Here is an 11,490-nt window from a genome sequence, read left to right as displayed (position 1 = left end):
TGGGGCCAAGTCACTATGTAATACTAACTGCAACCGCAATGTGGCAACATTTTATTTTCAGACTTTCCCGCCCTGCTTTCAAAATCATCTGCAAATACAGTCTACTGATAGGCCCGGCTAGCTCAGTCGGTAGAGCATGAGACTCTTAATCTCAGGGTCGTGGGTTCGAGCCCCACGTTGGGCGCTGTTTTTTCTTTAAACCTTTGAAATGAAAAAAAGCATATTTTTAGCACTTTTGTTGTACTTTGTTGTACTGTATTTTTTGTACTTTTGTTTTAATTACGCTGCATTAGCTATCGCTTCGTACTCCATACATTCATCGTGGAAAATAAACGCTAGTGGGCGTGGCGTTTGGCCAGAGCGATGTGGATAGAGCAAGTCAGGTAGCTAGGTTCATTTTTCTATCGCTTCCCTTAAAAATATAATTAACATAACATAACATACGCCATTACATGATGAATAAATATACCACAATCCATGTTGGTGAAAAAGGTTAGCAGAGGATGGTTTCGATCCATCGACCTCTGGGTTATGGGCCCAGCACGCTTCCGCTGCGCCACTCTGCTCCACAGCGTTGGAGTAAATAATTGTGTTAATAAACCTAAGGAGTCGCACACGTAACATTATCAACTGTAGTATTTCTTTGGTACTCTTTTCTTGTTTCGATATTATTAGTTTATATTTATTTTTGTACCCATCATTTGTCATCATTACAGTTCAATACATTCCTACACTTCCCTTTCAAAAACTAAACCTTTTCAGAAGGTAAACATGTATATTCAGATATACAATGCGCATAATATATAAAGCAAATGAATTTTACACGGGTGGTCGGTCCGAAAATTACTGAGAATGAAGAAAACATATTGTTCCCTGACCGGGAATCGAACCCGGGCCGCGGCGGTGAGAGCGCCGAATCCTAACCACTAGACCACCAGGGAAGGCTAGAAAACTTAGTACAGTTTGACTATTGATCTGTGTTACTACTCAAACCCGGGCTTTACAATTACTTGATCGTGGATGATGTTTCCAAAGTGAAAAAAATATTCACTTGAACTCGATTGACCAACTCGCGCAGCTCTCCTGCATTAATGTACATAAATGGCATCATTTTGGGTTACTGGAGTTAAGTTTTGTGGCACTCTAACTAGAACCTCGGTCCTCTTAGTAGAGTAACGGCCAACTAATTTTCAGGGTATGTTGCTAGAGGCAGGATGATTTGTTGCTAAAAGTTGCTAAATTACGTTGTGATGTCATTGCGTGATAACGTAAAACTGCGTTGTTCTGGTGCAGACTCCTATCCCACTTTTTTCTGTATTTCTGGCTGTACAATTTTGATTGAGACTTGTTGATTGATATTGTAAGTTCTGTTCAAGATCAAACATTCGTGACCAACAGTATTCATTGGGTTTGCCTCGTCGAACCCGTACTACTGCGGCAGTCAGCCAACAATGATTTGCAATTTGCTGAAATTGCTGCTGGCCTGCTGCTGATGTCACTCACAATGCACTTTTGCAGCCAGGCACGTGTGTTGTGACTGAGTGTGTGACAGAGAAAATAGTATTTGTGTCATTTAGAGGGAAAATGCGTGCATTTTAGCATTTGAGTCACGTTTCAAAAGTTGCTAAAAGTTCCAAATACATTTTTAAAAGTAGCTAAATTTGTTGCTAGGTGTTGTTTGGAAACAAAGTTGCCAGGGTAGTCTGAAAAGTTGCAAAATCTAGCAACAAAATTGCTAAATTGGCATCACTGCCAAGGGGGTGTGGTATATGGTCAATATATCAAGGCTAAGGGGTATTATAAATGAGTTACCAACATAATTACAGCATTAAATATAAATACACCTCATGTAGCCTAGCCCATAGGCCTATAACGTGGCCAAATAACGTCTTAAAATAAAGCTCATTAATCTGCTTAAGCAGCGTGTGAGTTTCAAGTTTGGGGAAGATCATTTTCACCATAAAAATGCACCTTTATAATAAAAGCATTGTCGCATTTGCGGTCACTTTTGATAATGGTGTTTCCCGCTAATGGAACATTTGCGCTTACTGCTGCAGTGTGCGCATTGCTGCGTTTATCATGTGAAGAAATAGTCTAATAGTTTATCAAAATGTTAAGCTAATCGTTCTGATCTGGTGTGTCAGCCTCATTGCTTAAAAAAAGTGTTTTTGATGCTAGTGGTTGTATTAATTTGTCCCAGACCATGTTTTAAATATTTATTTCTCGCACAGAATAGAATAGGTCAACTTCTGTATTATGGGTGATAGTAGGTTCCAATATCTTCAATATGCACCTTGGAATTGGATAAGGATGCACGCAGTTGTGTCCCCATTGTGTCTGTCTTCACTTGTAGCCTGTGAGAAAGACCCAATCACGTGATGGAGAGCCATGAGAGTAACAAGTGCTTCGCAGCAATCAGGGAGAAGGGAATTCTAATTATTATATTTAGCCCAAGGGCACAACGGCCACTGGCCGCAAAAGGCATGGATTTCTTTTAGGGTGCATTACGGCCACACAAAAAATGATGCTGCCGGGAAATTCGAGGCATTATCAAGTGCTTGTCAAATTGTGAATGAGAGACTGATGAAGTGTGTACGCCTGGCACAAAAAAAACTAAGCAGAGCTCATGCCTTTCAAGTTCCTTTTTTCAAATCATCATTAGAGTCGCATCATGCAGCCTTACAATGTATTAAAAATCACATCATACTAAATGGAGTATCTCGGTTTTTCATAGAGAATAGTACGAAATGCTCTGAGAACAGGTTGAGAAAGCGCATGTGATTCTCCAACACACTTGGGTGAAGCAATAGCCAATAGAAAGGCAGTCTTGACTGAGAGCTCACATAGCTCAATTGAAGACAGGGGCTCAAATGGTGGGCTCATAAATGATCGTAGGACAACATCTAACTCCCATGAGGGTACTGAAGGTGCCCTGGGGGGCAGTAGCCTGCTGGCACCTTTCATGAATTGTGTGATTTTGTGTAAACAAAAGGTATTGCATTGTTTACCAGCATTTGTAACTTCAGTCTGAAAGTGATCTGTACAAAACAGTTAATCTGATAATACTTGTGGAATATAAAAAACTTGCTTGATATGCCTATATGTTTTACAGTTTCTTGAAATACTTTGCAAATGCAACTTTTTTCTAATGTTTCCAATGTTTTTCTAATGTTCTAATCGACCTGGCCGGGGTATCCTGGAATGACATTGACCTCATCCCGTCAATAGATGATGCCTGGCTATTATTTAAAAGTGCCTTCCTCACCATCTTGAATAAGCATGCCCCACTCAAAAAATGTTGAACTAGGAATAGATATAGTCCTTGGTTCACCTGTCTGCCCTTGACCAGCACAAAAACATCCTGTGGCGTTCTGCATTCGCATCGAATAGCCCCCGTGATATGCAACTTTTTAGGGAAATTAGGAACAAATATACACAGGCAGTTAGAAAAGCTAAGGCAAGCTTTTTCAAACAGAAATTTGCATCCTGTAGTACTAACTCAAAAAAGTTCTGGGACACTGTAAAGTCCATGGAGAATAAGAGCACCTCCTCCCAGCTGCTCACTGCTCTGAGGCTAGGAAACACTGTTACCACCGATAAATCCACTATAATTGAGAATTTCAATTTCAATAAAGCATTTCTCTACGGCTGGCCATGCTTTCCACCCTCTTTTATATCGTTTGAGATTCCCATAGATTGGAAAGCTGCCTCGGTCATCCCCCTCTTCAAAGGGGGAGACACTCTAGACCCAAACCGCTACAGACCTATATCTATCCTACCCTGTCTTTCTAAGGTCTAAAGCCAAGTTAACAGATTACCGCCCATTTCGAATCCCACCGCACCTTCTCCGCTATGCAATCTGGTTTCAGAGCTGGTCATGGGTGTACCTCAGCCACGCTCAAGGTCCTAAATGACATCATAACCGGCATCATTAAGAGACATTACTGTGCAGCCGTATTCATCGACCTGGCCAAGGCTTTCGACTCTGTCAATCACAACATTCTTATTGGCAGACTCGACAGCCTTGGTTTCTCAAATAATTGCCTCGCCTGGTTTACCAACTACTTCTCTGATAGAGTTCAGTGTGTCAAATGGGAGGGCCTGTTGTTCTCTTTTCTGTATACGCTTTATCTTGGCCAGGTCGCAGTTGCAAATGAGAACTTGTTCTCAACTAGCCTACCTGGTTAAATAAAGGTGAAAAATAAAAAATAACAATAATAAATGTGAAAACTAAAATGGTCTATTCATTATTTTTTAGTAGATGGTCTTATCCAGAGCAAGTCCATACATTTACATACTAGGTGCCCCATGGGAATCAAACCCACAACCCTAGTATTGCAAGCGCCATGCTCTACAAACTAAACCACATCATCACAGACCACTTGATGTCTCAATGTACTCAAAGACTGGATTGTACATTGTTTTTCTTCATGGTGATGTAAAGTCTACAGGTACAAACGTAGATGATCAGCTTCTGTACAATACAGTAATGTGCATTTACATTAAGGGGTTTGTAAGAATGGTACGTTAATACTGCACAAAAAGTGTTTGTTTCCTTGTTATTTGATCAAGAAAAATATTGAATTTGATGTGGATGTTTTGTGTCTTTGGACATAACTTGGCACCTTTTGATGTAGATGTTTGAGGTCAGGGTTTTGTTCTTTCTGGATCCCATTAGAATGATGATCAACTCTTACAATTCCAGCTATTGAGTCCTGCAAGATACTCTTCTTAATTAGGTAACTACCTTTTTGCCAAAGCAGAGATGCTGAATTTTTGTTGCTTTCACTATAGATGCCTATATCGGTCTGCTAATACTAGTAAAGACCCAGTGCACTACTTTTGTGAACAAATCTTTTTTTATTCATCTTTTTTTTTTGTATTCTGATTTTTCAGGTGGTGCTGCAGCACCCTCAGCACCCCTACTTCCTGTGGCTATGCCTGGAATAGCTCAAGAAGTAGGCTAAACTGTTCTGTCGTAGCCAGCAAAGAGTCCAGATCTGAGTCACATCCCTAACCTATGGCGAGAACTGAAAACAGCAGTCGGTGGAGGGCAGCCCTAAAACATTGAAGAATTAGAGCAGTTTGCTGCTGAAAACTGGGCCAAAATGCCTGTAGAAAGGAGCAGCAAGCCTATTGATGTCTACAAGACGTATTTGTCAGGAGGTATCTTGGTCAACGGCTGTGCAACCAAGTACTAGCTCCTGGGTGCCAATAATTTTGCCAATGCCATTTGTCTTTATTTTCTAAATTAAAATTGTAAACTTATGTTTACAAAAATATATATATATTTGGCCGCAACTGTATGATTGAATTGTTGACAACACACTATATTATGCAACATAAATGGGTTAAACCCCATTTCATGCCCCATGGCGTTAATAATCAATATTCAGACTAAAGGTTGCCTAGAAAATAATCCCTGTAATAGTGATCAAAACTGCACTTGATGATTTATTATCTCAAAATGTGTTCGGAACATGTGGGAAACATGATGGAAAAACCTAGATCATTTGAAATTCAAGAGAAACATTTTGGGGGATACTGCACACTACACAACACCTGAATAAGCATTCATTTCAATGTAATTGAAAATGTATGTTTGGACACACAAAATTGCCATCGTTTTCTCAAATTCAACGTCAGTCCTCATTTAACAATGCTTACCTACCTATGAAAGCCATTGAAGCAGACCTAAAGTAATTTATGTAATATCATTTTTTACAAGCAAAAATGTTATGCAAATTGCAATTCTAATATGGCATTGCTAATATGAACCTCTTGACTTCTCAACCGTCTGGTAGAGCTCTGTAATTTCCTGATTAAATATAAAGTTGCATTTTTTTTATATTGGAAGTTCTGATTAGAGTTTACAGTGAAATAATTTGTTCAACATGTTTTTCTAGAAGTGACAGTTAAGGGTTAAGATGTGGTTTTGTTTTTGTGCAAAAGCACAGGTGGATTGCCACTCTAACAGCTGTGTACGGGCTAAAAAACATCTTTGCCCTCCTTTCAACCCTGCCAGCTGTCTTTCTGGTAAACATCTTCAATGTATTGCCATTTCCAAGACACTGGAGAGTGTAACAGCTAGCTAGCTCCAGTCCTGCGTTTTGGGATGGATCTGTTGGAGCTCCCCACGCCGATGAATGATCATGCTGCTTCTCCCCCTTCGGAGCCCAAAGCCAAGAGCTGCGATCTGTCCCCCGCTATGAGAGCCAAGATCGAACGGAATAGACAGCGGGCTGTGATGCTGAGGCAAGCCCGCCTGGCCAACAGACCATCGGCAGGAGAAGGGGGTGGAACATCGGCTAAAGTCGCCAAGACAGTCGACTCTGGTGGAGGGTTCTTCATTGAAGAAGAAGAGGAGAAGCAAAGGAAAGTGGTGCATCAACCAGGTATGTGGGTTTATAGTCAATTAAACATTTCCGGGGGCTTCAAGGTATCTGTTGCATTATGTCATCTCTCTCAACTGTCAAGATGTCAGATGTGTAACAGAGAAAGATGCATTTGGTGGTTCATGTGCGCTCTCTTGTGGATTCATGTCATACCACATGCCAGTTGCTGAGTGGAGTCGGTTTCTTTCAATCATTTCTAACTACCTACTACTGTAAATAATGGACATAATAAATTATTTACGGCACACGTGACGCAACCAACCACTATCCGAATGACTGGTGTTTGACGACTATAGCACCTTGGCTAAACTCTCCTCCTAGCACTCTTTCTAAACTGATTATAAGTTATATATACTGTGTGTGTGTGTGTGTGTGTGTGTGTGTGTGTGTGTGTGTGTGTGTGTGTGTGTGTGTGTGTGTGTGTGTGTGTGTGTGTACATTACCATTCAAAAGTTTGGGGTCACTTAGAAATGTCCTTGTTTTCCATGTACATGAAATGAGTAGCAAAATGAATAGGAAATATAGTCAAGATGTTGACAAGGTTATAAATAATGATTTTTAATTGGAAAAATAATTGTGTCCTTCAAACTTTTCTTTCATCAAAGAATCCTCCCTTTGCTGCAATTACAGCCTTGCAGACCTTTGGCATTCTAGTTGTCAATTTGTTGAGGTAATCTGAAGAAATTTCACCCCATGCTTCCTGAAGCACCTCCCACAAGTTGGATTGGCTTGATGGGCACTTCTTACGGTCAAGCTGCTCCCACAACAGCTTCAGTAGGGTTGAGATCCGGTGACTGTGCTGGCTACTCCATTATAGATAGAATACGAGCTGACTGCTTCTTCCCTAAATAGTTATTGCATGGTTTGGAGCTGTGCTTTGGGTCATTGTCCTGTTGTAGGAGGAAACTCCAATTAAGCGCCGTCCACAGGATATGGCACGGCGTCATAAAATGGAGTCATAGCCTTCCTTCTTCAAGATCCCTTTTACTCTGTACAAATCTTCCACTTTACCACCACCAAAGCACCCCCAAACCGACATAACCTGAAAGGCCGCTCAGCAAGGAAGAAGCCACTGCTCCAGAACCGCCATAAAAATGCCAGACTACGGTTTGCAACTGCTCATGGGGACAAAGATTGTACTTTTTGGAGAAATGTCCTCTGGTCTGATGAAACTGTTTGGCCATAATGACCATCGTTATGTTTGAAGGAAAAAGGGGAAGGCTTGCAAGCCGAAGAACACCATCCCAACCCTTAAGCGCAGGGGTGGCAGAATCACGTTGTGGGGGTGCTTTGCTGCAGGAGGGACTGGTGCACCTCACAAAATAGACGGCATCAGGAGGAAGGGAAATTATGTTTATTGAAGCAACATCTTAAGACATCAGTCAGGAAGTTAAAGTTTGGTTGCAAATGGGTCTTCCAAATTAACAATGACCACAAGCATACTTCCAAAGTTGTGGCAAAATGGCTTAAGGACAACAAAGTCAAGGTATTGGAGTGGCCATCACAAAGCCTTGACCTCAATCCCATAGAAAATTTGTGGGCAGAACTGAAAAAGCATGTGTGAGCAAGGAGACCTACAACCTGACGCAGTTACACCAGCTCTGTCAGGAGAAATGAGCCACAATTCACCCAACTTATTGTGGGAAGCTTGTGGAAGGCTACCCGAAACGTTGACCCAAGTTAAACCATTTAAAGGCAATGCTACCAAATACTAATTGAGAGTATGTAAACTTCTGACGCACTGGGAATATGATGAAAGAAATAAAAGCTGAAATAAATAATTCTCTCTACTATTATTCTGACATGTCACATTCTTTAAATAAAGTGGTGATTCTAACTGACCTAAGACAGGGACATTTTTACTAGGATTAAATGTCAGGAATTGTGAAAAACTGAGTTTATATGTATTTGGCTAAGGTGCATGTAAACTTCCGACTCCAACTGTGTTTATATATATAAATAAGAGCGTCTGCTAGCCTGCTGTATGTGATGTAGACAGTGTTGAGCTTTTACTGCTCTCTCTGACTGTCTCTGACTAGCCCCTGTGATAAAGGCAGACTACCTGGTGTGTGATGACTGTGACAAGACGTTTATGGATTCCTACCTCAGCAACGGCTTCGATCTGGCAGTCTGTGACAACTGCAGGTAAAACCAGTGCTCTTCCTTCTTGTGTCAATGACATCAGAACACGCAACTATACAGATATTGTGTTACTTATATTAGCCTTGTATTTCAGCTTGAAGGATATAAGAATAATAGCCTGGTCCAGATTTGTTTGTGCTGTCTTGCTAACCGGTCATTGTCACGCACACCACTATTACCATAGGAGTTGGCAAGACAGCACAAACTGATCTGGGACCAGGTTATAAGAATAGAGGCAGCAAATGAGCTAGTATTCCATATGATCTCTTTCCACTATGAATGTTCCCCACCAGAGACTACGAGGTTAAACACAAGCTGGTATCCCGTACGGAGGCTAAGCAGCTCTACCTACTGAAGGACTGTGACCTGGACCAGAGGGAGCCAGTGCTGAGGTTTGTCCTGAGGAAGAACCCACACAACCCTCACTGGGGAGACATCAAACTCTACCTCAGGCTGCAGGTAGGATGAGCTCACAGCCATTATTAATGCTTTTAACTCGCTGCTTTTCCTCATCTTGGCTGTGTCTGATGCCTCCTCCAACGTGCTTATAGAGGAAGATGAGGAAGCAAGTCTTTGGTGGCTAGTGATGTTTTCAGACACAGCCCTTGCCTTCACCTGCCACTGTAGTGTTCCCCTACTATTGTTTACAGCCACCCCATAATGTGTTAGTGGGTCATGGTAATTAGGCAACAAACAGAAGAAAGCATACAGAGATAGGGAAGGAATACCTAAACTTGTCTATAAGACATTTTTATTATCGTTTTCCGTTTCTAAACTTTTTCCGTTGCATGCCCCAATGAACATGACCCAGGTGCATTTAGGTTAGATCAGTAGACATGATGTTGTGCTCTGTTCCCAGGTGGAGAAGCGCTCCTTAGAGGTGTGGGGCTCCGAGGAGGCCCTGGAGGAGGCCAAGGAAGCAAGAGAGGAGAACAGGGAGGTGCAGAAGCAGAAGCGCTTCAACAAAAAAGTCAAAGGTCAGTAACACAGTAATTGCTTTATTTATTAAACATGAATTAAATCGTGGGATTGAGACAGACAATAGGCTTTACAGGCAACGGAACGACTGTGTTCGGATCCTCCCTCGGACACGAAGTCCCCTTTTTCTCTTTAAAAAAAACCTCTGTTTTATTTCTTTATTATTGACTTAAAAGAAAAACCTGCACACTGAGCTTGCCAGTATCACTTGAGATTATTCCGTTTATGTATTTTAAGTCAATAATACTGAAACAAACTACGTTAAAAAATACAAATTTACCAAATAATTCCCACAGACCTGCAACAAGTAACCTCAAAATGTGCGACTGCTTTCCTTATTTCTGTATTTACAATTTATTGTATTATCGATTGTCGCTGTGGTGGCCAGAGCTGCGTTGTGCGGTGAGGAGAAGCATGTGGACCAAGGGAACCAGTGCTCACCAGCACGAGTACAGCCCTGAGGAACTAGTGGATGAAGAGGAGGATCTCTACAGGAAGGTCTGTAACGCCTGTGGACACGAACTGACCTATGAGAAGATGTAGCCGTGTGTCCTTTAAACCTTATCCCCGGTGGCCCACAGGGTAGTTATTTTTATGTGGACCACTGTACTTGACACAGGCCTTGAAGCAAGGAGGCCTACCTGAAATCATGTCTCAGCACATGCCATACACAACGCAGACATACATCAATATTTCTCTCTTACAATATGTTGTGCTCAGAAGCTGGTGATTGCTGTTATACTATAAAATATGAACTGTTATGCATATTAACTTCCCTTTTCTATAGACCATTTGTAAAATCATGTAATGCCAAAGGATTTGCATGTCTGAAATTACTTTTGAAATTGTAATGAAAAATGCATATTTTTCCATAATGTGATCACTTTTTTTGCAATAACTAGAACATTTAGTTGGATTACTGTGGATGGATAAAGACGGGATTCATTCTGGACCGCAAAAGATCCGCGTTGTAGCGGTAAAATTAACTTGCCTCATTATTCTGAGGTTGGTGGTTCAAACCCCATTTAATATTTTTCACAATTCTAAATATTTAAAGAGAACATTTAAATGTCAGATAGATTTGAGGGTCAGATAAGATCTGTGTTCTGTAAATCTGGGCCCATTTTTTCAGAAGCTATCTGATCGGATTTCAGCAATCGGATCGGATTAAATGCATAGAAATAGAATGACCCGATTGCTGAAAAATCCGATCACATAGCTTTTGAAAAACTGGGCCCAGATGAGTCAAAGCTCAACTGCTTAGCCTTCCCTGAGTGTTAAGAAACAATGTGATGTTGGCTAAATGTGCAGGTGGCTCAGTGCTTAACTCAACTGTCTTAGTACTCGGAGGTTGTGGGTTCCTAATATAATGTACAGTTAGTGCTTTTGACTGTACTTTACGATGTCAAATACACCAACCTGGTCTCAGAGCATTTCGTATTATTCTGTACGTAAACCCAAGACACTCCATTTACCATATGTTGTATGGTATGCATTAATTTGTTGATGTCCGTCTATTTCGTATATGTTAAACCCCGTGATTCCAGAACAGTAACCAGCAGTGGTTATGGAGGGAAACCTTTGGGGAAAAAGTAGTCCCTAAGATTTTAAAAGCACTTTAAAATAATACTTTTTAGAGAGAGGTTTCCCTTTATAAAACGCTGCTTTTTACAGGAGGGGGAACCTCAGGACTTAACCCCCATTAGTGATCACGGTCCACCAGCCATCAGCGAGCGTCAATGCAACCACACTCACAGGCTCTGCCTGGGGTAGAACATACAACCCTGTGCTTATACTCAGAAAGCCTCCTGAGTGGTCTAAGGCACTGCATTGCAGTGCTAGCTGTGCCACTAGAGATCCTGGTTTGGGTCCAGGCTCTGTCGCAGCTGACCGCGACCGGGAGACTCATGGGGCGGCGCACAATTGGCCCAGCGTCTTCCGGGTTAGGGGAGGGTTTGGCCGGCAGGGATGTTCC

General features: G+C 41.5%; 1 protein-coding gene and 2 non-coding genes across 3 annotated transcripts; 2 read left to right on the top strand and 1 right to left on the bottom strand.

Annotated features, from left to right (window-relative positions):
- The first annotated feature begins 111 nt into the window (after positions 1-111).
- Positions 112-184, top strand: trnak-cuu (transfer RNA lysine (anticodon CUU)). The gene has a single exon. It is a non-coding gene; the product is annotated as a tRNA-Lys (tRNA).
- Positions 185-869: 685 nt separating this feature from the next.
- trnae-cuc (transfer RNA glutamic acid (anticodon CUC)) lies at positions 870-941 on the bottom strand. The gene has a single exon. It is a non-coding gene; the product is annotated as a tRNA-Glu (tRNA).
- Positions 942-5,967: 5,026 nt separating this feature from the next.
- On the top strand, positions 5,968-10,940 carry LOC110497398 (DNA repair protein complementing XP-A cells homolog). Its single transcript, XM_021573485.3, has 5 exons — positions 5,968-6,395; positions 8,435-8,540; positions 8,831-8,996; positions 9,397-9,514; positions 9,904-10,940. Exons 1-5 carry the CDS (start codon positions 6,116-6,118, stop codon positions 10,056-10,058), a joined length of 825 nt encoding a protein of 274 aa, XP_021429160.1. The 5' UTR covers positions 5,968-6,115; the 3' UTR covers positions 10,059-10,940.
- Positions 10,941-11,490: the final 550 nt, after the last annotated feature.

This window comes from Oncorhynchus mykiss, chromosome 19 (genome assembly GCF_057628025.1).
Source record: "Oncorhynchus mykiss isolate SJ-2025 chromosome 19, ASM5762802v1, whole genome shotgun sequence".
Taxonomy (NCBI): domain Eukaryota; kingdom Metazoa; phylum Chordata; class Actinopteri; order Salmoniformes; family Salmonidae; genus Oncorhynchus; species Oncorhynchus mykiss.
The sequence above is the reverse complement of the archived record's forward strand: the minus strand, read 5'-3'. Positions and strand labels throughout refer to the sequence as shown.